General features: G+C 36.3%; 1 protein-coding gene across 1 annotated transcript in view; it reads left to right on the top strand.

Annotated features, from left to right (window-relative positions):
• Positions 1–26,306, top strand: part of LOC142355778 (uncharacterized) — a 38,191-nt gene that overhangs the window by 2,393 nt on the left and 9,492 nt on the right. Inside the window, exons 2-3 of the mRNA XM_075407836.1 lie at positions 4,750–4,840; positions 25,200–25,264. Of these exons, the coding sequence (XP_075263951.1) occupies positions 25,228–25,264 (37 nt within the window). The 5' untranslated portion in view covers positions 4,750–4,840; positions 25,200–25,227. The remainder of the gene's footprint in view (positions 1–4,749; positions 4,841–25,199; positions 25,265–26,306) is intronic.

Below are 26,306 nucleotides of genomic sequence, written 5' to 3'. Positions count from 1 at the left end.
ATTGTTATTCAATTGCAAATGACTGATTTTTTAAAAAATTCAGCAAATGCTGAGTCAAGAGTTTCGGATCAAACAAGTCAGAAAACCTCCACTGTGATTACAAGCCAAGCCAACAGCACCATTTTTTTTCAAATCTAACAAGCAAATTTTCGCAAAAACAAAGAAATTAGAGTTAAATTAGGAACTCTCTGCAATGAACGTTTCGATCGGTAAAAATAGATTGAACAAAAAATTCCTCCAGTTGTCACACACTGTGCACCGAGTAGAGAAACCAACAAGGAATGCTTTAGAGCCCTGCTGCAAAATTTGCTATCAGTAGAAGGTTCGAAAAAATCTTTTATTTAGTTTCTTTAGCGTTTTTTTACTATTGCTTAACTTTGGGCAATTCGCTTTAATTAGTGATTTAAGAATTTTTGCAAGAATCTTTATTAGCAACACTGATATTTGTAAGAGTCTTGTTTAAATTCAAATTCAATTTCTTTCAGCAGTTTAGAAATTTTATGAACCTTGGTTGCAACTAAAAATGTGTGGTTAAAAAATCATTGCTCTGAAAATTGAAGTTTTTTATTCATTCATTATCTGGTTAAAAATGAAACAAAATTTTAGACATATTGCATAACTTTTTTTCTATTAGATCATGTGTCCGAGCATATTACTGTTTTCAGAATATATTGTGTTTTTGTGATTCAAGAGATTATCAATAATTTTTTATTTCAAATACGTTGTCCTCCTTTTTTCTGTTAAAAAGAGTATAATTTTTTCATTATCTTACTTCAGAAAAATCTACAAAACCAACTTCTTTAAAAAACTCAAAAAAATTAGAAGTATTTGTTGATCAAATTGGCTTCAACAACAATTAGTCCTCAAAAAAAACCAAAAAGATTTTATATACAGAGTTTTTTTTGAAAGAATACAGAGTTTATATAAAATAGCTCTGTCAAAATCTCGACAAATCAGAAAATTTTTTGATCCAAACAGATGAACTTCAGCCTTAAATTCATGCCATTTCATTGCCTCCGGCATATTTGATACTAATGAAAACTTAAAAATGAGGATTCAATCCCCACTCAGATATCGGGGGCCTTAGAAAACTATTCTGTGAAAATCACAACGAAGAAAACACCATATATTTATACCCCAGCCAACATAATTATCATTTTCAGCCGTAATTTCATGCGATATCATCGGCTACGGAAAATTTCATACCTATGAGATCATAAAAATGGTAATTAACTCCCAACTCAGATTTTGAGGTTCTTTCTGTTTTCTCCAGTCCGATACTAATTTGGGCATAGGAAAACGCAGCTCATCAAGTTTGAATCAAAATAAATTCGAAAAATTAACCAAATGAGCTGAAAAAAATTATCTACAAAATCCCGGGCGGTGAAAAGGCGTTGTTCCATCTTCAAACGATCAGTAGGTTTTAAAATAAAAAGGAAATAAAAGGGACAATGTAAAAAAAATACTTTTTCTGGTCGTAAAATCTGCTCTCCTATCAGTAACATGGAAAACTTTACACCTCCCTTTATCAATGATTTCAAGTCTGCCGGCTAATTAAAATTTTGCTAAAGTTTGTGAACTATTTTGTCTACTATACTGCAGAGGGCAGTTGCATTACTTGATTCTGAAATATTCCCAACAATTGTTTAGCATTGCCAAATACCACAACAATGCGCTCTAATTATGCAGAAGTTCAGAAATTCAAAAACTCAATTATTTGCAAGTTTTTATGTTATTGAAATATGTCTCCTAAACAGCTTTTGATAGCGCAATTAAAGAAATATTTGATCAAGATTGTTCAGTAGATACAGTGTGGGGTGTACCAACAAACAAAACAAATTAAATTATGTTTACGAGGCTGCCACTTTTTATCTATGTTATAACTCAATTAATAATTTTTTTCCGCATTGTGAAATTTGAGAAGTTCTAAAAAGGACTGTTTTTTTTCAAAAAATGAAAGTTCAGTTCTTCTGCTCAGTCACGTAAGTTGACTTACGGAAATATGAACCAGCATCAAATAATATTCTGCTCAAAAGCTGTGCTTCAATACACTGTGAGTCAATTTGTTAGGACGAAATCAAGGAGTTTGAACTGATGTTTGCTAGTTTTTCAAGTTCTATTTCTGCTGGTAGTTACCTGATTTTATATGGCAAAATTGCCTCGTTTGCTGTTTGTACATAACTATGTCGACAAAGTTCTCTGAATTCACTCAGTTAAATGTTTGTGATTGCTTATATATGGCCCCGAGCTCTCTGAATCGGAAAAACTATCAGAAAGAACACTGAAACTGGCATCACAAGCTTAGAATCTTTTACTCCAATTGAATTGAACTTCTCAAACAGGTATTTTTTCCGTAATTTGTAAATAATTGTCAAAAATGGTTTGGTGTTTGCCAGGCAAATCGAATTCGAGTTTCAATTTCTTTTGAAACTCGCTTCAATGTCACACATGGAATGATAATCAGGTAGTAATAACTGTTACAAAGTATGTTGAAAAGAGTGAAAGGCTACATAGGCTTTTAAGGTTTGCATCTCATGCTATTCTAACTGTACTACTTAAATTTTTTGGAAGCTTTTGTTATTACATTAAACTGAGCTCCCACAATCAAAATTGTGAAATATATATGAAACTTGTTGTTTATAAATATTCATAACAAAAATTTCAAAAGCTAGTTAGAACACTACGTAAACGGTTGCAGAAAGACGAACAAAAACACGGCAGTAAAAAATTGTTAGTTACGGAGACATAAAAACTGGCAATGGAAAGATTTAACAAATTAAAACAAACCACCACAAAACTTTGTCAAAACCTACAATCTCATCAAAAGCTAAAAGTATATTAAGCACAAAGGTTGAACTTGCTAAAAAATGCAAGTTCAAAATACCGAAATTTAGCGACATCATTTTTTGTTAACACGGATCTAAGAAGAGAGATAGAGAGAAACAAAACTATATTATAAGTTATAGAAATGTAAGGATTTTACCTTTAATTTATTAGCTGAATTAGTTTTGAGGCTGCAAAGAGCTCATTTTTGCTAGATAACAAGAAAATTTTATGTTATGAGGATTAATTTTGAGCCTTTCAAGCCCAATAACATACTCAGAAAAAAACTTGCAAAAAGGAAAATTCCTTAATTTTAGTTTTACTTTTGTATTAGAATTTTCTGTTTCTAGCTACAATTGATAAAGATCTCGAATTGACGGCCACCATAAACTGAATTGCCATACAAGACACCAACCGAAAACTTATTATAGAAATTTAAAAGAAATGAAAATTTGCCTAAAATTTTCTTGAAAAAGTGTTAAATGTTATAATTTTTTTATGTAATGAGAAAGAGAGAAAGTGACAAAGAGAGAGAGAGAGAGAGAGAGAGAGAGAGAGAGAGAGAGAGAGAAAGGAGAAATTGAGAGCGAGTTGGAAATGGTGGGAAGAAAATAAACATGCAATATAGTCCTTACATTTTCCTTAAAACTGTTGGAACATTTACCCAGACTTGAGCACTGAACCAGCATAATTCAAGAGAAAGAATTTAGTTTTTTTTCTGAAACATTGCAATTGCATCGCAGAATATTTAAAGTTTCATTTTATGTGTATGTTTTCTTCATTTTGGTTATATTTACGTGATAGAGTTTACCCAGGATAAATTAGACCTGAAGAGTCTGAGAATTACTCACATGCCGAAATTAACTGTGAGCAGAATAATGTCATACTCTTGTAGCTGACAACTGGGAATTAGGAATTACTATAGTAATATGCACACTTGATACTTAAGCTAGTTTGTAGGTTATTACCAAAAAGCCATTTTAGCTTGGTGGTTACGACTTGCTATGGAAATAAAATGTTACAAGTATCCACGCTGATATTTGAATAGCAAACAAAGCAAGCCTTTTTGGCGGAAATCAAGTTGAATATATTATTTTTCATGTAGCAAATTTTACTCAAAAATCAAGACCAGCCCGTTTAAATTGTGACATGAACAGAGCACCGGGCATCTAGAAAAAGCAAAATGTCTCTCATTCAGGCTGATTTTCTCTGCCACCAACTTCCGGGTAAGCCATGCCGTGGCAATTAGACGAACTGCGACATATAAAGAAAGAAAACTTCAACTGGCGGCACAAATGTTAACAAGGACAGCTAGGTTAGGGATGAAAACTCTTTACTAGGTAGTAAAGAAGGGTGATTGTTGAAATGATCTGTGAAAAGTAAATAAACTTTGTACTTTGAAAATTTTATTTTTTTAGTACTTTTACTCTTATAGCTTCAGTTTTATAAATTGTTTTACTCCCCAGGCCAAATATATTTAGTAAAAATATATAAGATAAGTGACATGTAACGTTTAAAATTTGAAAAAATAAAGATAATTTTGCAGTCAATTCGGTGATTGGGTTGAAATTATGTATTTATGAAAGACCAACGCTGAAAATGCAGCCACAACTTCATATTAAATCAACGCCAAATTTATTTGTGCAATATCAACGTTAGAAGTCGTTGAACTTGTTTTCACGGCATATAGCGATCTTTTTACGTAATATAACCGCAATTACTCAATTTCAAGAAAAATCAAGAAAAATTAGGGGGATTAATATCGAAGTCTGAGGTGTTCTTGGGCTTTATTCCAACTGTGAGCATTTTTTAAAAAATAATTAACGGCCAGAGTTTTATAAAACTGCTGCAACTGTTCATTGGCAGTCAAATAGATATGATACTGCAAATAGCTATATTTGGAGCCTTGGTACTTAAACTTTTCAGCAAATCTGGTGCGTGTGGAAGAGCTCGGTTTGCCACAGTCAGCTCGGCTCTACCGGGATCATAATATCCAAGACATTGCATTCATCCGTCAGTAAGTAGAAATAGCAGTTTTTGAGTCAGTACTTTCACTAAAAACATCAGCACTTTTTAATTATTGAATAACAATAGCAAATGAGGCCAGTATTAGGTTATTTATGTACTTAATTGCTTTTTGCCTCAAAACTGAAAAGACCAGTTTTCACAAGTTATTAGTTTTTCAAAACTAGATTCGATTATCTGGAAGCAACAAAAATCTGACGGATAACATCTGTGGAGGTTCAACTAAATAAACAGGTTGCAGACAAATGAATTGTTAAAGATGTTTAATGCTTGATTGAACCTATAGTAAAACATAGTTTTAATTCATAACCAAGTTTATGAACACTTTGTTTTAGATAGCAAAACTCGTGAAAACTGAGCTAAAAAAATAATTTCATAAATAAGTATTAATTAAATCAAGCAGACTACCAAGCTTAGCTGAGACCATATGGTTATCTTGCAGTACCTTGCAAGAGGCTGACTGCTATCTTACCAGATCTGGCAACACCATTGGTTATCTTTCAAGATCCTTGTACATAATGCCAAGCCAATATCAGTTCTGGGCGAATCTAATCGCAAGTCTTGGTATCAGTAATCCTTCAAAGATATGATCATAACACATTTTAGATTTGTCAGTCTTGTGCAAGTCTCGGCCAAAATTTGCAAGTCTTAATCTAGGTCTTGAGCAAGACTTGCCAAGTCTTAATCCAAGTCTTGGCCGTAAAAAATATCTCAAAAAACGTAAAAATAGCCAAAAAATGTAAAAAAAAAGCTAAATGAACCCCAAAAATAGCTGATAGAAACGACCAAAATAGCCAACAAAACGTCAAATATAGCCAAAAAACGTCAAAATTCGGTCTATTGGGACTGGATTTTGTACTACATGTCATCGGGTCATCAAAGGGTTCCCCATTTGAGAACTTTGCCACGGTTCTCTACGCTCGACATTTTGGAAAGTCAAAACTTCAAAATTTGGTGAATTTTCCTTAATGTTTGGTTTAATTTGGCTGAAAACCGGTTGAAAACGGTTGAAAACGGCCTTCAACTACCTGAAATGGCCTATTGTTACCTCCCGGGTTCCCATCGTCCTGTTTGATATCATTTCGAACCAGCCTGGTATGACGTTTCAAGACCCCGAGAAAGTGGGTGAAAATAAACCTCGAAATCTTGGCACGTTAAAAAAATTTTCGAATTTTAATTCACATATTCATTGCTCTACTTTTTTGCATCACAATTTTCAATTCGCAAAGCGTCACTCTTTTTTCTTCTTAGATATACCATATTTTATTTTGCGAGGAATGTAGAAAAAATTAAAGCTACAATGGTTGTACGTTTTTTGCTCCATAATAACAGAAAATGTTTATTAGTCGTGTGAATTGCGTCTTATTTGAGTATTTTCCAATTATTTGCATACTTGCTAGATGAATGGCTATCTTGCAAGATTGTGGATTTTCTTAAAAACGATGTATCGTCTTGAAAGACTATTCCAGAATATTGCAATTTCTTGCCTACTAAGAATTTGAAGTCGACCCCGACAGTGACGAGAAGATTTCAATAATTATTCTAATCAACGACGCATTTTCTGTAAATTTGTTCTAGAGAAAAGTTATTGGAGTGAAAATGTTCCCCATTTTTCCACATCTGTTACTTTTGGTTGATAGTTGTCGTAATAAGGTTTGATATGAGACAATTTGTTCTCACCTGTTAAAAAATCTCCTATCTAATTTGCAAAAATCTTTCTTGCTGTCATAAAACAGCCTGAAAGAGTAAAAGAAAAATTTGCATCTCATTGCGTCACAATGCATACAAAAAATTCCCAATGCAAAAAGAAAAAAATTAACGCATCCAAACATTTCTATAAACATTTGTATCATTTTTTCAATTATCACAAAAATTAACATAGGAAAAAGCACTCAAGTTTAGGATCTCAATCCGGGATCCAATTTTCCCTAGTCCAGAAGGCCGAATGAACGCGACGTAAGAAATCGTCGGTGTGCTCAATTTTTTCTGCTTGTTTGTTTGTACTTGTAGGAAATTGTTGGTTGTATTTGCTTGGAACGTAAGAAAGCTTCCGTATTGCACTTCCGTATAAGCATTTTTGTTTTTTGAAGCGCAACTGTCAGTTTTGAGTTTTTGTTTATGATGTAACGTTGTGATAGCGTTCTTTGCGCAGAAATTTTAAACATGCTTTTCAGGGAAAATTTCTGAAAGAATCTGCAAAATTGTTGAAAGTCTTTTTTCAATTCGTTGACAAAACTGGTTAATGAAACATATATTGCTCGTTTGTTTTTAAAATCGAAAATGTAACATGCTTGTTGAACACTGATGACGATTATGTTCACCAATTCGCATTCACAAGTTTTGGTGTTTTCTTGGTGTTTGAAACTGAACCTGCGGAAGCTTTCTGAAGTTTACAAACGTACGCACTAACAGTTTCTTGCATTCAAACCGAACGAAACCATACATACCGACAATTTCATACATTTAAAAACTAACTTACGTCACGGAAAAAACATAGCGACAATTTTCATGAGTATAAATTGACAATTTGTTGATAAGGTTAAGATGGTCCCAAATGAAGTTTTTGTCAAGGCATTTTTTTTCTGTCGCACGATTAAATGAAAAGATGGAGACGCTATTTATATCAGATATGATGTGCCTAAATTTTTGCAAAGTGGATTGTCGGCTCAAATACAAAAAATGATCTTGATTTACCTTATTAACCTAACATTTTTAGATCATCAGGTAACTAAAAGATCACACGAAAATTTGCACAAGAACTTTTTAGCGCACGAAAGTCTGGATATAGGCAATTTCTATTAGGTGGGCAATGTTCGAAAAGACCAATTTCAACAACTCTTGTGTTGGATACGAGTGACAAAATTTGGTGCCTCTTTTAACATCTCATATCCTATTTCAAAGATGAAATATAGTAGTTACCTGAAACGTTGTAAAATTTACTTATAGCTTATAAAAAGTATCACAACTTGTAACTAGTATTCCCGGAAAAATTTAATGCGTGAGTAGTAACGTTTACACCATGGAAGATCGGGGGGGGGGTTGTCATCCCATGTAAGAGATAGGGTTGTCCTGAGGACAACCCTACCTTTTGCATTGGGAAGGACAACCCAACCCGATACATGTGCTATGACAACCCAACCTTTTGCATGGGATAGGACAACCCAACCTTTTACATGCAGGGACAGCTCCCTTCCGGCCGAATTATTATCCAAACCTATTCCCCCTCCATTTCCCGCTTTTGAGGGAATTATTCAGTTTATGCCGAATTATTATCCAAACATTTCCCCCCTCCTTTGAGGGAATTATTTATTCTTATCAAAGAGTGAAATATTTAGACTTATCAGAAAGACTGGATATAAACTGTGAATTTACTGTAGAACCAAACCACGCAATTTGCTCAAATCTAGCAATTGAAATTTAGCTAAACAACACAAACTTGGGTTGAGAAACTGAACCAAAACTGAACACAAAATCTGTACAATCGAAAGGTTACAAATCACGACAAAACGCGTTGTTACTGAAACCAGTGTTAAGCACGGGTAGGTTAGAGTTTTGAAATGGGTTTTGAACAAAAATTGATCCATTTTTAACGAAAAATTACAACAAAACTAGCACGAAATGAACGAAAAAATGCAAATATTTAAATCTTTTGAAGTGTCATAGGGAAAATATATACAAATGGGGATAAAATAGAGTAGGTTAAACAGTTTTAATTGAAATATAAATCATAAAACACAATCTTAACAAATACAGACGTAAAATTAAGGCTGAAAATTGCTGTTTTTTATGTGCGTCGACCCCTTTTACGCGGTGGTATTGCTTCTTCCTCCTCCGAATCGGTTATTTCTCTTCCGTCCTCAGATTCAACAGCTTCATAATCTATGAATGGACAATTGATTGGAGATTCTTCGTCAATTACTGCCTCGAAATCGACATTATCGTTACTATCCAAGTCCGATTCGTTTATTATTCTGTTGAATCCGGGATCAGGTGGCTCCCAACCTTCAAGGGCAGGATCGGGTAGCTGCCAACTTTCAGTAGAAGCAGGGAGCGTGCTGTCCGACTCATTATCCGTTTCCCATTCTTCCCCAAAGAGATCCTCGATTTCATCTCGCGTCGGTGCATCCCACTCTGGATCACTTTCAAGATCAGTGCGTCGGCATGACCGTACGGCAAAGTTTTTATACCGCCCTCAAGAATGAAACGTTTGTCATCGAAGGGACTCAGGGACAATTTATTAATTGAAACAGTCTGTAGAACGTGACGGTCTGACACAAATCTGTTGTTCGGTGTTCGTAGTGTAGATGAGAGGAACAGAGCGTCTTTGTATTTCTGGTGCGTTAATTGTTCCCTGGCAGCTCTGGTAACACCTTTTGCAGAGATTTTTCGGGAATCTAAATACAAAAAAGTTGCGAGAAGTTTTATCAATTTGTCCTCAGAAAGTTTTTCAAAGAAATGCTTGCTTGCTTCTCTTAAAGTTTAGTGTGATGTATGTGTGATAATGACTAACCATAATAACACAAAAGTTATAAATGAACATAAATCTGTTTTACCTGTTGAAGTTATGGAATATAATTTCGGCTTCAGCGAAACAAACTCGTCGATGAGTTTTCCGGCGAATTCATCTTTGTATTTGAGAACGACGAGTTTGTTGTTGTTGTTGAAAAGTTGATGCTCCTTAGGGTAATTTGAAAAATCAAACTCCGACAAAATATTGGGTTTTGCTGCTAATTCCTTGTAGAAATCGTCAGATCGAATTTTATATAAAAGACTGTCTGTGTCAGAATATAGCAAGCGACAATCAAAATGCGGCTTCAATATTTTATAGTGAAACCTATACATTTGAAATTTAGCTAATTCTAGAATTGTCGCGCCAACAATTGTTGGCTTATCCCAAAAGATTCTCTTTGGCTCGTGCGTGATAGCAGCTAAATTTTCGCCGAAAATTTTGAATGTCTTGAAGCTAAAGCGTGAGACATTCTGGAGCACTTGATCTGCATTCTGCGCTAAGGTAAGTTTCATTCTCCTTCTTTTTGACTCACAGGTTTTACCATAAGCGCTATTGTTCATAAGTTTGAACAAATTTTCTTCGAATTTGTTCCGCGCGGTCTGTCTTTTTTCCGTGTTTAATCTGATATATGGCTCCATCCAGTTTTCTTGTGAAAATTGGAGCACGCGATGTACTCTGTCAACAACCAGACCAAGTTGTACATAAAGTTGAAGATTCCGGTAATGGAGCGTGTACCGCTTTTTGTCCGTAACGGTTTGTAGTAACTTGGGGACAGATGACCGCGGCATGCTGACATTGAACTTCAACTCTCTCTGGTAAGTGCTCAACCACTCATCGGGTACTATTTCCTTTGTTGGCGCGAGAGGGAAATCACGATGGAGGTCTCGTATATTGTGTGGGTACGTCAAATCTACTTCAAGGATGTAACCTATGGGAGAATCAGTCGGTGTATTGAGTACCTGCTCGAGTGGGACTTCCACCAGCAAAAAGTCACCAACGGGTAGATGTTCTGTTTTCATGATGCCACCATACAGGTTGTTAGCATCTACCATGAAACCAAAAGTAGACTCGAGCGCACTGTTATAATTCTCCATGTACTTGTTGTTCGCCTTGAAGTAACGTTCATCGTACACCGAGGCGAGACCTCCTCTAATCATATTTTCAACAATTTCCAGATGTTCTCGATTTGTCAACAATTGAATATTGGCCCAGCAAATTTTGAGAAATGCATCACCAGCGAGGTTTGAGGCACTGTAGTGATGTGCACAGTCCAGTCCATAGGTGTTCATACACAGTCTCCGAAATTCTTCAAACACGCACGCAAGCAAAAGTGTATTGCACTTCAGATATAAGTTATGGTAGTCTTCAAGGTTACGACATTGGAAAGTCTCGAAAACAGTTTTTGTTTTTTGTAGTTCTTCCTCTGTAATTTGCAATTTTCCATTGTCTAAGCTGTTTTTCCACTTTTCGAGTGGGGGAAGTTCTGTTTCTGCAAACTTTGAACGGTCAGTCATGTACGAATAGGGGTATATTCCTTTCTCTTTAATCGAACTTAGAGCATCAACTGACTGATCGCTATCGAACATTGAATCGAAAATTGCGAAAGCCGAAGCGGGTAGGTTAGCAACTAACTTTTCAAGGGAAGTAGTTAAAAACTTGAAAGAATCGATGAAACGTAAATATTCGTAAATTTTTCTGACTTTTCCATCTCTCCCCGTGACTGTTTTGATTAGGACACCGAATGTAATCGATATGTACTTCTCATCTGTAGATGGGATGACGTTAATTGTTGTTGATGGCTCAATTTCTCGAAGTGCCAAGCATACGTGATGAAGGTCGTAGTTAGCGATGTTGTGACCAATTACGGGAGTGAAATTGATTGTGCGTCTTATCCAGTTGCACTTTTCATGTGCAAAACCAAGGAAATCCCCGCGGTGATGGCAATGGTCCAACACTTTTGTATCTTCGGGTCCGAAAGGTTCTTCACATATCCAACAGTCAACTATACTACTTCGATTTGGTACTTGTTGTCCCAAATATATCGGAAAGCGTCTCTTTGAATAGTATACTTCTCGCGCCATCTCATGTAGTTTTTTAATGAAATTTGTCATGCAGTTTTTGGAGCTGTCGATAACGAATTCTTTTGGTGTTGAAAAACCGTTCTCAATCAAAGTTAGAGCAAAGCCGAAGGGTATGTGTTGTTCGATAACTTCAGTTGAAGACGCGTCCGGATTAGCTGGACAAGATGAGACTGGCATTAGAAACGACTCAAAGTCGAAGTAAATAGTAAATGGAGCAAACCATCGGGCCTTAAAATTTTTGAACCGGAAAGAATTTTTATCATCGCCGGGCATCTTTATTGTTGCTGGTGCATGGTTTCGACATGCATCATCGTGAACTTGATGTTGCTCTTCAGAGTGGGAAAAAGCAAAACAGTTCCTGCACAGACGCAAGCTGTTTGTGAACTGTTTTTCTTTCACAGTGCATACCAGTTTAATGAGGTTTTTGATAAGAACATAATGATGTACATCTTCGTTAAACAGGAGTAGAAGATCAATCGTTGGTTCGATGTTTCTGTTATTAGAAATGTACATAGGAAGGAGGTCTCCTTTTGAAAATTGAAACACATTGACCTGCACGTCATTCATGATTTCGAACTGATGTATATCGTGAAAGCCCATGGGCATAGAAAACTCACCACGGGGTTTGGTAGCCTCAGGTTTCCTATATGTAGCCGGGTTAGTCAATTGTGTTCTGATGTCTCGGGAAGGGTCAGCTAAGTTTGGTCCATGCAGTTCGTGGTTTCATGCGGTGTAGCAGTAGTTGAAACATTCGAAATCATCATGGTTGCGTATATTCAGTAAATACCGTTGATTGCGAAGACAGAGGGGCAGCTCAATAAAAGATGAACCACGTAGTGGCGAAAATTTAGCGAATTTTAAATCAACCCGCAGAATTTTTTGAAGAATCCAACCACTTCCATTAGATGCGAACACGAAGAGGACAGTAAGCATTTTTTCCACCATGTGAAAAAACGTTTCGTTAGACAATCGATGATGAACAGGGGTCATTTCAGAATTGGCGTAGATATCAATATCCGATGCTTCTCCGCTGTCGCGCGCTTCTTTATGAAGTGATAGTTTCGCACTGAATTGAACTTTTTGTGGACCTTCGTTCAATGTTTTTTTGTTCTATAATGTCACTGATTTCATCTCTCTGAGCAGTCATGAAATCGAGAAGGCCAACGGTGTTGTTACTATCTACAATACGATAAGACTGGAGACTCTTTCTAAAGGCTGACTCTGTGAGGGTACCTCGTTGTTGTTGTTGTTGTTGTTGTTGTTGCTGTTGTTGTCCCTGTTGATGCACAATTGGATTGACAACTCTCGAGTTGTCAAGAACAGGTAACACGTGTTGTTTTCTGATGTGTTCGTTAAACGAGTTTTTGTCGTTGAAAGCAAGATTACAATAATGACAAAGATTTGTAAATCCACCATGGCAGTCAGAGAGGTGAATTTGAATTTCAGATAATTGACGGCGAGTAGCTGGACAAATTGAACAGCGGTATACGGGTATACCTTTCTCATCAGCATGAACAGTGCGTTCATGACGAGCACGGTTACTTTTGTTGCTGTAAACGTTGTCACAAAAGTTACACTTTTCTGGCATTTTCAAGATAAGTTTGAATAAACGGTTTCTCAATGCAAGAGTTCTCAAATATGGCTGATTTCAATTTGAGCTCACTGTTATGCTGTGCAAAATTTGAAAGTTTGCGCGCGCAAATTTGAATTTGAAATTAGCCAATCAAATTGAAGTAAAATTGAAAGCGCGCCAAAAATCAAATTCCAGCTTAAAAATGACTATCACTCAGTCAAAGCAGAGACAGAAGTTAAACAACCAAAAAAATGGTTTAAAAAGCATGCAGATTGAACGTACCTTCCATTTTTATGGTTTTAATATACAATTAAAAATAACTTTAGTAAAAGTTGAAAATTTCGAAATTGATAAAGTTCTTGTTACATGTCGCGGAAGCATGCATGCTAAGGAGCATATAAAGGCATCTACAATAAGGGTCTATATTAAGGTATATCATACAAGAAAACAAGTCCTGGAGTCACCAAGGCTATCAGGAAACATCAGTTGAAACTGCATCGAAAGCCGAGTTTTTTCAGAAGACTTTAACCTCTAAATAAAGGACTTTACCAGGGGTTCATGTGTTGGCAAATATGACTGAGAAGCACAGGAGGACATCTTTATTGATGGAGTGTTCCTATATGAAACTTTTGTGTAAACAATTGAAAGAAAACATCACTTTTTTTAAATTTTTCAATTTTTTTGATCAAAAGGATTAAGGGGATTAGGCTTTTTCTCCAAGAATAAAGAAAAACGTTATACGCATGTTACTTCATCAGCTCTCAAACAAGTTCCCATTACAGAAAAACTTCTGTTTAGTAAGGGTAAAAATGTCTCCTTCATGTTAAAAAATGGCATTTTTTCACTTTTAGGGATTAAGAGGGATTAACTAAAATAACAAATAAAAAAATGCAAAAAAACCATGTTGCAGTAACATTTTTAACCTGGAACTTCTGAGATCTTTGATAGCGGGGACAATTGTCCATCGTATGAGCCTATCCCCGTTCATTTGAGATAAATTTTTCATTGCTTTCGGATCATTACAAAAAAAAAATTTTGTTATTTTTGTAAAAATTGTTGAAAAAAAGACTGTTTTTGATAGAAATATGGTACCTGTTACAGCGATCAATAGCACACTACTCATTGGAATCATCGCTAAGTCACTCTCGTTCTGGATGATCATGAGTTTTAGCTGATATAAAGCAAAAAAAAAGTTTTTTTGATTTCAAGAAAACGGTCAAAATATTTATGCAAAGAACACAAGTTTGAAAGTTTTAAACTTTTGTTTAGTGAAAACAGTAAAAGAACAAACACTGGACCAATCTCACTGGAATTTCAATGCTGGCAAAAGCTCCTTGTTTTACCACAAAACCACCAGAATGACAATTTCAGTTGTTAACCACTTTTTGTTGAATTTTAGATTCGCTCTTAATATTCAAAGTTTTTTTTTGCAAACTTTTCCTCCAAACAAGAGCTTTTCACTGCAAACCTAATTGAAGCAAAGGTATTCTTCGGTTTCCTGATTAATTATTGTTCTTTCTCTTAATATTTATCGTTTTCGTAAATTCTTCATTTTTTTGAAATATTTCAAAAAATTTCATTTTTTGAACTATGATTTGAACAAACCTTAAAACATTAAATAGACAAGTCTAATAACTAAAGAGCCGTAGAAATCTATTTTTTTTGTTTAATGACCTTGCTCAACCATATACAATTTCTTCAAAGTGCAGTGTTCTTTTGGGACATGATTGAACTTGTTCAATTCCTTATGAAAAGGTTGAAGATCTTTTTTGTGAATTAAGTCTATATCAAAAATTGTACAATGGCAATCAACACAATTGAATAAATGTCAGATACACAATTGAATGAATGTCATATACACAACTATTGAGCAATCTAAAGCACGCATATATTTATAGTTTTAGTTTTAAATTTCAAATATATCCATCAGGTTGCTTTCTGGTCTTCGTTTTTTAGGAGCAGCACAAACTTGCGGTGTCTCACCGCTTTCCGGCGTTTCAAATAGGGCTGAATTCGATTGATGTGGGGTATGAAAGCTTGTCCCGGATAAAATGTTCAAGTCGAAATCTTGATTTCCGTTGCAAAACTTTTCTTGATAACTTTTACTGATTTCCGCAAACAGGGATGGGCTAGGAGTCGGTGTAACTGTAGGACTAGGGTCCACTGCAGGCGTCACTGGCACACTTGTGAGACTGGTGGGAGAATCGGGCGCAGACTTGAGTCCCCAAATATCTGCTAATTCGTCGCATGCTCGATAAACTCCGAGTTGATTTTCACAAAGTGGAACACACTCACAATCGTAGCGATAGAATATCCTCCGCACTTCGTCTGTCAAGGTATCAACATCGTGATTTTCGAAAGCAGGCGTAGTTTTGGGAGGCAATAACCCACCCGAAGTAGTAATGCTGCTCTCAGAAGGCTCCGTTTTGTTAGGTAGAGCTGAAATTGCATTGATAAAGAGTTTTGGAATTAGACAATGCTGGTATACTGTCCAAACATCGCCAATTTTTTTCTGTTGAATCAAGACAACAAAGTTTTCGTACAATGTCTGATAAACAAGAGTTCGTTCTCGGGAAATTGCAGATTCAGAAAGAATTTTTACAGACATTATAAGGATCAAAATATAACACTAGTTTCAAGTAGAGAGTGAAATTGTTTAGCAAGAGGAACCAAAAGGTTTCAAGTAGAGATTGACTGTTTAGCAAGAAGAACCAAAGGAAATGAACGCAATAATTTTAGTGGTGCAAATACGTTTTTAACACACCGCTTATCTAGGATCACATTTGTTTTTAATTTCTAATTAATATAACGTAGAAACCAAGTTAACTTTGCATTGCATTTCTTATCTAGGTTAACAACTGTTTTGAATTACTAATACTGTACGTTCCCAGTAATTTCAACGTTTTATTCACGTCACACCTAGGGTCACATCTGTTTTTAATTTTCATGTGTTATAACGTTATAACCAGTTGAATTATATTGGTTTCAATTCTTATCTAGTTTAACATCTGTTTTGAATTTTCTGCACGTTCACGCTAAATTCAACCTGTGGTCGTCACACCTAGGGTCACATCTGTTTCAGTTTTTGTGGTACCACCAACCATTTCAGTAGGGAAACCTTATCTAAGGTCACATCTGAAATTAATTATGCAATCCAATGTGAATGCAAGAGACAGAATCAAGTACGCCATAGGCGTACTTGACTCTGTATTCACATGTCAGCTGGATTTAATGAGACAAAATGACTACACTGGTTTAATCCCAACTTGCCGCCGCCATTAGTTTGAATCTTTACACATTAGAGTACCTGAAAGTGATAAAAACAAGTTGCACACTATGCCTTTCACTTCCACTAAAGATACAGAATTTGGAGATTGTTATTTTGATATTTCCAAAACTGATAAGCGTTTAATAAGGGCAACGCTGAAAACTTACGAAAAGACAGGATCGTATGTGTTTCTGAACTTGTTTAAAAAAAGCAGCAGAAGAATACGAGTTTGAACAGAGAATTTCGTTAACTCTGCAAGAATTTGGGAGTTTGGTCAATACGGCAGAGAAGATACTTGAATCAGAAGAAAAATCATCAAAAGACTGTTCAACAAAACCGCCACCAAATAAAAGGCCTAAGCTCGAGAGCAAGGATGATGGAAGCAATGTATGAACGTTCTCCAAGTTATTTCAAACAATTTCAGAAACAATTTAGATTCAAAATTGTTGATCAAAAGCCAACAGACATTACGAGTTTGAATAATTATGCAGTTTGTCCTCACTTTGAGTCTGAGTTTTGCCAAATAGCAACTAACCATTTTCACCTTTTGATTGATAGCTCAACTGATATTGGCTGTACAAAGCAAAACAAATCTTTTGCTGTCCCCTGTCTTTTCACCACTTTCAAACACCTATTTTCAATTTCTTCAAAACTGGAAACGAATGGAGAAGTATTTACAAAGTTGAAGTTAGCCGTTGACTTCAATGACAAAACAGGAGAAAAAATTGACCCAGCAACGGTTCACAAGCGTCTTCCAATTTCAAACACAGCAAAGATGTTGACGACGACAAAAACGACGGCCACAAAAACTACAGGAATCGCACAGAAAACAATCCACAATACCATCTCAGCAGAAACCGGCCATGAACAAACTCAAACTGATCAAATTTGTACAGAAACTTTAAAACGAGTTGAAAACATTTTAAGTGGTCCTCATTCTGGTGCTTTTTGTAAAGTTATGGACATATTTGTGAGTGGTTATGGAAAATTAGATGTTGATTCTGAGTTACTATTTGTTCGTCTTGTATTTGAAGAAAAAATAAAATTTTGAAAAAAAAAATTTTTATTCAACAGATATTAAAACATCATATGAAGTGCAAAGCGAAGCAATTGAACATCATTAATTTTTACAATTTGTCTTTTGCTAAATATAATATGCGCAATATAAATACAAAAAAGTCCACACAGTTCTGAGTTTTGACTCTGAATTGGTTGATGTTCGAGAAATTGACATATTTGTGCATTAGTGTCAGAGAGTCTGCGATATAAGTCTCTATAGGCAATAATCGATTGTCCCAAGGGGTCCGCAAAAATAATTTTTTTGTTTCGATTACATAGAAGAAGCCAGTGTGTACCAGGGTTGTTCGAGGGTGAAGCATTTACGATGAGAAAACTGTTTTTGGGGAAAGTTGTTGGCAGCGAATACACCACAAAATTTGTATTTCAGTTTTCTACATTTTTGAATTAGGTCATTGATGTAATCTTCATCCATTAGTTGGTTAAAATGTGATTTTTTGAAACCCGGCGCGCAGAATCCACAAAAATTGTGCTAGCTTTTTCGCCAACAATGAATATTTCGATATTGTTGGGCAAGGCAGCCGAAAATTTCAGCTCGATCGAAATTGAGCAATTTGTTAGCTCGGGATGAATAAAATCGTGAGAAGCTTGTTGAGTACTGGTCAAGTCAAAAACCATAATAAAATGGTTCGTGTAGTCCGTCAAACTTATGCCTTGACCATTGTCAATATAAGCTAAGTCTGATATTGTATTGAAGTAAAGACGTTTGTCATCATTTGTTGATATTGGACTATCAGCGACTGGCATTCCATTTCGATAGATATAAATCTGTTCCAAATCAAATTTTCGGAAATGAAATGGATTCTGTCTGTTGTTACCGAGAAAAGCTTCGTTTGTGTTCAGACATAAAGCTAGTCTTCGGATTGGTTCCCTGGCAAATATGTCTTCTTGTTTCCAACTGTGCAGACCAGTAGAAGCCAAAAATGTTTTTGTTAGGGTTTCAAGGTACGGATAGGAAGCCGGGCTGGAAAGCAAGGTTTTTTCAATGGCCGACACGACGTCATCGTTCAAAGTCATCTTGCGCACATACAAATTTGCCTCGACAATTTTCACTTTATAATGCTTAGCGGCATCATCTGACATAAAAACAAAGTCATCAATTGATCTTCGAAAAGCAATCCGAAGAGTTACACCACTCATTAGATGCCTGTCAATGTGAAAAAGTCGACTGCAACCTTTCTGTAAAACGTGCATTCATTTGACTGTCTGACTAAAGCTTTTCTTCTATTTACTTCAGTAGTTGATAAGGCTCCCGGATTTTCCTCATACGAATAGCCTTGACAAGCTAACCAAGTGTTTTTTGCGTCTTTGTTGTGTGAAAACTCAGTCTCAGTAAAACTTGTGAGCATAATTTTCATTTGCATTCGATATTTTTAGTCCGTTGCCTGAGACTGTGCAGTCAGAGAACAGTGAATGCAGCACATTATTGCAAAAGTGGGGAGCGTCTATTTTAGTCACATCTGCAGCAGCTGTACCGTCATATTTTAATTTTGCTTCGGACGACTGAACAATTTTACATTTGACTTCGAGGAATATTTTTTGTAAATCAATAAAGTTGTTTCTATCGCCAGCAACTTCAAATTCCAACATTGGACCATTGGGGCTATAAACCGGGCCCAGTTTTTGACAAAAACTTCCATCAAATGATAGTAAGTGGGATGGTTTCTCGAACAGATCGAGGGAACTGTGAGTTGCCTCAGATGGTAATAAATTAGCGATCATCTTTCACCTTTGCAAAAAAATCTGATCGACTTCTTTTTGGAGCTCTTGACTTTGAAATGAACGAGGTTTTACGCTGTTTTGTTAACTTGTTTGAACGGCTTCCAATTTGTTTCCTTGGTTGTTGTTGTGGCGCTCGTCCACCTGTTTGTTTTTTGATAGTGTTTGAGGCTGTGTTTTTCAAGGCTTGTTTTGGTGACTTTTTCTTTCAGACTACATCTACAAGTTCGGGAACACACTGTTTTAAAAGCTCTCTCCCGATACGTTTTGCAGCCGGTAAAATAAAACGTCGAGCCAATGGTAAAGCAACGCGTCCAATTCCCGCTGCTAAAGCCCCAAACCCACTTCCCCTTTGTCTATAGTGTCCGGAGAAGTGCGGCAATGATGTTACCTGATTAGCATAATAGGAATCTATGCTAGTCAGAAAACTTCTTGAATTGTAAAGTTAAAATAACTTTACCTGTTCCCGAAAAAGAAACCAATTGTCCTGTCTTAGTGCGAAGCTCAATTGAAATTGATTGTATAGTGTTTGATAACAGTTTTTCATAGTCTAAATTTGAAAAAACAATTCGATGTGTTGGTTCAAGTTCGCAAACGCTACCGTTTTTCAGACGTTGTTTTGAATCAATGACACGCAATAACGGAGCTTTTGCGTCACCCACATACTGATACTCAATAATGTTTGTGTAAATGAACATTAGGTGCTTTCCCGCGCAAAGATCAGCAGGAAATTCTCCAAAGTATGCTTTTGTCTCATCACTCTTCATTAATCTGTTTGATGTAACTGAATCCATTTTGTAACCAATATGTACACCGCGTCCATCTGGAATTCCAGTAAAGCCCACAATGCTAGGTATTTCATCAACTAGGAAAAGTGATTCCTTCATATTTACCAAAAATTATTTCGTATTTTCCAGTACTCTTGATTTCTCGAAACGAAAAATTGGGTAATCCAACTGTTCGAACTTGATAGTACCCAGAAGTTGATTAATATTGTCAAAATTACCAGTCATGAAGGACAGTTTTTCTCCATTGTAAGGCCGAGAAATGACACTAGCATCAGACGGAATTTTTTGCGAGTTTTCGTATCCCTTAAGACTGTATGCTATTAAATCTCCATTCACGACGTGCTCAATTTTTGTCGGAAAAATTATTTCACTAAGAGCCACCCTCCAGTCACCAGAGAGTTGGATTTCATCATTGAAAAAATTGCGAAAAGAAACCAGAGTGTTTGACCCAAATATTTGCATAGAAGCGGATGAAATAACATGCACAGTGAACTCATCGTCAAAACGATTTCTCATTTTCCTTTACAAGAACAAGCTGCAATTCTGATTGACAAAATTTTCCTTCTATTTGTTCTTTGTTTGCATCAATGAGGGAATATGATGGCGGAAATAATGTCGGAATATCTGTTATCTCAAAAACTTCTTCAGTAAACGATTGTTCGTAGCCCTTTCTGAAAGCTTTGTCTTTTTTGACAATTCTGACAAAATCTCCAACAAAGAAACGAGTTTTCTGGGAAACAGTTGTTTCAGCGCTCAAGGACACAAGCCGTGGTACGTCTTTTTTTGTAACTTTGCTTGGTGCAAGCTTAGTTATCCGGTTAACACGTGAAATTATTGTTTTCACAAAGTCGTCTAATTGGTCAATGTAGGAATATGTCCATTTTTCTTCAAGGTACCTATGAATGATATTTTTCAGTGAACGAATATTCTGTTCGGCAAAAACAGTCTTTTTTCACTAAAAATGCTATATAAATGAATTGCTCGTGAGTTGCACAGTCTTTTGAAATCTCCGAGAAATTCTGTTCCATCATCAACCCATACTTTCTCGGGTTGTTTATGTTTGAGCATTTTCTGAATGCATTAGCTGCTTCTGTTGCACATTTTGCCTTCATTGACTCTACTCTAAGGTACCGTGACAGACAATCAACTGCTACCAAAAGGTACTTAACATCGCGATTGTATTTTGCAAGGTTGTCAACATATGCTAAATCCAATGACCAAATTTCATTGATATCTTTCACAATCACTTTTAGTCTGGGAAATTGCATTCGATGCGAGCGGTATTTTGTGAAGGACGGCTTGGTATCTAAATAAGACTTGACTTTTGCTAATGACATTTTGCTGTGTTTTTGTAATCGCTTTGAGCTTCCAAACGATGCAGGACCTCTCGAGTACAGTTGTTCTAAAGTTTTTCTCTCAGAAGACGAAACGAGACCACTTTTTATGATTGGCCTTTTTTTGCTTTGTCGTTTCGTTTGTTTTCTTTTTTTCTGTTGTGGTTCGTTTTGAAGTACCGCGTCCTGTTTGCAGACTTTGTTGCGTTGGGAAAAATTCTTGTTCGCTCTCATAGCTTTCCAATATTTGCTTGGCGTAAGTGTTTGAGACGAGATCAGGCTCAAGTCGATGAACTAACAAGATTCTTGAAGATGCCTCTTGATCAATTTTCTTGGTTGGTTGTTGCAAATCATACAAAAAAGATGAAACTTGTACATCCGTGGGTTTATTGTCAATGTAAATTAATTGGCTCTCTTCCCCAATAGTGATTTGGTTTGATTGGAGAATAAAATCAAGTACTATTTCTGCACGTTTGATTTTGTGAGCTTCTTTTAATTTAACGTTTTTCATAATCGACTCAAATGATTCAACTGTAGGCTTTTTTGTAACAATTGGATCCATTTCACTATCATCACTAGAAGCCTCCATTTTTTCATCTTCAAATTTGGTTGGATCTGTTTGGACCACTCTATCTGCTTTATCTACATCTCGTTCAATATTTGTTGGATCTGTTTGGATCACTCTATCTGTTTGTTCTACATTCTCGTCATTTATTAGCTTGTTTCGTTGCATAAGTGATAACTGATTAGCTTTGTTTTTATATTGTGGGTTTTCAATAATTTCGCTCTTTTGGGGTTGCTTTGTTATAAACATTCGTTTTGGAATTAAAATGAACTCTTCTGTATGCATTATGATTTCATCAAGTAGAAATAACAGGAAAGACCAAAGATTTTTAACAGTTCTGATTCTCTGCCAAGAATTCTTTTCTTTTCCCTCAAACCTGTTTGTTTGGATAATATTTTTCGAAATGATTTTTCGTGATTTTCGATTAGTTTTTTTTATTAATTTCAACATTACCGTTGACTACGTTGAGAAAACATTCGCAGAGAAATCGAATAGAGTTTTTAGAAGCTGTCTTTATCAGTTTTTTTAAGTTGATGTCGCTTGACTGAAGCATTTGCCGCAGCATACATAGTTCTCTCTGTTTCATTTGTTAGATTTGTTATTACAGCTTTCGCAGACGGTAAGTAGAAAATTGATGGTCCTGGAGGCACAATGTTTGAGCAATATCGCAAAACGTCCGACGTCTTTGGGTCTAAATCAATTAATAAATGACCAAAAGGCTGTTTGGTAGCTAGCTCGTAGCTTTCTTTAAGAAATTGTGTGTTGTTGAGCTATCGACCAATTAAACCAATTTGTTGAACGTCACGTGGTGATTTGAATAAAATAATTTGTGTTGTATTCAAGTCGATTGTTCTCGACCACTTGCTTTGTTGGAATAAATTGTGCTTAACGTAAATAACACTTATATTTTTGTGACGACCTGCAGTCGCAAGTTTTGAAAACTCTTTATCGTTAAAAATTTCTTCGCATGAATCATCAAAAACAAGAAGACAGTCTTCTAACTCTGAGATAATTTCAAAACTTGTAAACTGTATATTCAATTTTCTCTCTTAGGACTCAAATTTTGGTTGTTCATGCTGATAGAAATAAAAAATGGATTGAAATTTTGGTAAAAAAGTGTTTCGAAGTAACATTTTGAAAATCAGCTCAGTTTTTCCACAGCAAGATGGACCAGACACTGCCATAAAGAGTCGATCGCTCGTTGAAATAATTTTATTCATAGCTTTGGGTTTGGAAGTTTGTAGCCGACTGTGCAAGAGAGGAGTGAAAACCAAAATGTTGACTCCTCGCAATCCAATTGAAAAAATACCAACTTGATAAGAGATACTGCAATAAGAAAAACTATAATGAAAATTTGAGTGAAATAAACAACTTCTGATCGTGGTACTCTTGAATTGCAAAATCTCCAAGATCTCCTTTCCTGTTGATTCTCATCAAAAACCAAATCGGTTATGCCACCTCCCGAATCTAACTGATCCGCAGTGGAACTCATGGAGAAAACGTTTTTTTTCAAAAATGATTTCAAACAAAATAATTAAATTTAAAAATCAACATGAATATTGTTAGTCTACTATAAAAAATTCATAAGTTGTATAATGAGAGTTTTTGCCCTCTTTTTTGTAAACAACTGTGTAGCTTGCTTTCATGCCATACTCCATCCCGTAATACGTAACTGAATCCACACATCCTTGTTCTACAAGCTGCTTAATTTCCTTAGGCAGATTGTCATCGTTCAGAGGCACTTGCACTGGAACTGACCGCTTGGGCATAGGTAAAGGGGTTAGATTCATTCTTTGCATTTTCTCTTTCATAGACATGATACAGTTGAAAATATTCTAAGAGTGAAAGATATTTTTTGAAGGATTCTATTTCGGCTCCAGTGCAAACAACTTGCTGTTTCCTCAATACAGTTTGTCCCCGACTGTCAATTTTTTCCTCCTTGACTAGTGTAACAGTCAATTGATTTTCAGCCGTTAAGCAACTGTAAACGATCAAATTTGGAGACAAATTCACTTGGAGTACAGACGGTGCTGTCTTTTCTAATCGACGGTTGTTCATGGATCAGCCAGTAGTAGAACAATTGGGCCTTTTTCCTCGCACAGTGTTTGTTTTTCTGTCGTTTTGGGCAAGTTGTTGAATGCAAGTCACAAATTGGGGTCTCCCGATAGAAATTCAAATGTTCAATTTTGGGGCATAACAAATCCTCAAGGTTTGTAACTTTTCTCTGAAGCAATTTTTGCAACGTATCAGTTTTCTCTACACCCTTCGCATAAAAATCTGATAGAGGAAATTGAAGCACTACACTTTGAAGAATTTGTTTTAAATAGCAATATGGGTAATCTCCCTTTTCCCAATCCAAACCATGAAGGTATTTTGAAACCCACTGATAAGATTTTTGTTCACTCAAAGTAAGAGAATTGAATGAGTGCGGAGGTGAGAATGAATTTGTATCCGTGTAGTTATTGCAAGTTATGGCTAGCTCTTTCACAATAAAATCAGATTTTTTGCTTTCATTTTAAGCCTTCAAAGTCAAGAACAACCACTCTTGCAGTCAACATTCCAATCGATTGAATAAACGGTTTTTGAAAGTCTTTAAGTAAAAATAAAAAGCAATACCAGTCACATGACCCACATATTCATTTGTGACTGGACAGGGTAAAACGTATGAATAACCGGGTCCCTTTTCACTGTACTCATAAACAAAACCACAAGCATCATGAAGAATTGCATGTAGTCTTAAAATTTTAAAATTTTTGAAATAAACGTCTAACGAAGAATTGTCAATCCCAATCAATCCACCATACGGTCTCAATTTCAATGCAATTTCCAAATCGAGGTCAGGATCCAAATACAAGCAAGTTGCTAAAATATACAAAAATCTTTCACCGTATTGCAAATATTCTTTTTTCACTTTCTTGTATATCTCATGAATCCTATCCAAATCCACCGTAGCAATTGTTGTCATCGCGCACTATTTCAGAAATGGTAATTTCTAGACAGTAACCCAATCCCCTTAATCCCTTTGTCAAGTCTCCCTCAATAAAGGGGTAAAATGTTTGGATAATAATTCGGCTATTACATGTAAAAGTTATGTCGTCCCTGCATGTAAAAGTTGGGTTGTCCTATCCCATGCAAAAGGTTGGGTTGTCATAGCGCATGTATCGGGTTGGGTTGTCCTTCCCAATGCAAAAGGTAGGGTTGTCCTCAGGACAACCCTATCTCTTACATGGGATGACAACCCCCCCGATCTTCCATGGTGTAAACGTTACTACTTGCGTGGGAACTAACACTCTGAAAAACACTCATTGTGGAATCTTGCAAATCTTGCAAATCAGCAAATCTTGCTCATGACATTCATTGTTCGATGGCAGAGTTGTTCAATAAAGAGGTGTTTCATCAGCAGAAAACGGTTTCTAGGAAAACAATTTTTTTTCAGTTACGGTGATTCACGAGGAGATGTGAACATGGTTGCCTTGCTACGGCTCAGCATGCCCATCGTAGGTAAGTAGAGACATATTTGATTTAGCCTAACCAAAAATGAGGTCCCAGACCGGAACAACTTCTAATTAGACTCAGTCGAGCTCACACCTGTACATTCTGAGGTTAAAATTTCTTGATCTGGCGACCTCAAGAACGCAGGATAGTCTGATCACCCGGGTTGAATTTTTCCGCCCAAAATGATGTAAGAGTGGGGCTGCAATGGGAGGATTTTTTAGGAAAATGCAGCTCAAAACTCTTACGTCTTTTTGGGCTGAATTGGGCTTCCAAGGGTGGTAAAATGGTGTAAGAGTGAGGGGGTAAAAGACAAATTAACCCCCCACTCTTACATCTTTTTTGGTCTGCCAATTTGTAAAACGATGTAAGAGTTGGGGGGTAATTTGTCTTTTACCCCCTCACTCTTACACCATTTTACCCCCCTTGGCAGACCAAAAAGGATGTAAGAGTGGGGGGTTAATTTGTCTTTTACCCCCTCACTCTTACACCATTTTACCCCCCTTGGAAGCCCAATGCAGCCCAAAAAGAAGTAAGAGTTTTGAGCTGCATTTTCCTAAAAAATCCTCCCATTGCAGCCCCACTCTTACGTCATTTTACCCCCCTTGGCAGCCCAACTCTTACATCATTTTACCCCCCCCCCCCCACCCTGGCAGCCCAACTCTTACATCATTTAACCCCCTCACTCTTTTAGCCCCCATACCTGAAGACTGCCAGTCTTGAACCCACAACCTCTGTACCCTGAGCTGCGTCGCCTTATCCTCCAGACCATCGATGCTTGTCCAACTCTTGACGGTCTATATATATATATATATAAATAATAATTGTTAGAATTGCCCCATCACAACAAATTACCCCCTCACTCTTACATCGTTTTACCCCCCTTGGCAGCCCAACACTTACATCATTTTACCCCCTCTGAAAAAATTACCCCCTCACTCTTACACCATTTTACCGCCCTTGGCAGCCCAACTCTTACATCATTTTACCCCCTCTGAACAAATTACCCCCTCACTCTTACATCATTTTACCCCCCTTGTCAGCCCAACGT

Source organism: Convolutriloba macropyga, unplaced genomic scaffold, assembly GCF_964194025.1.
Source record: "Convolutriloba macropyga unplaced genomic scaffold, txConMacr16.3 SCAFFOLD_321, whole genome shotgun sequence".
In the NCBI taxonomy this organism is placed as follows: Eukaryota; Metazoa; Xenacoelomorpha; order Acoela; family Convolutidae; genus Convolutriloba; species Convolutriloba macropyga.
Note: the sequence above shows the minus strand (reverse complement) of the source record. Positions and strands in the feature narration are given on the sequence as shown.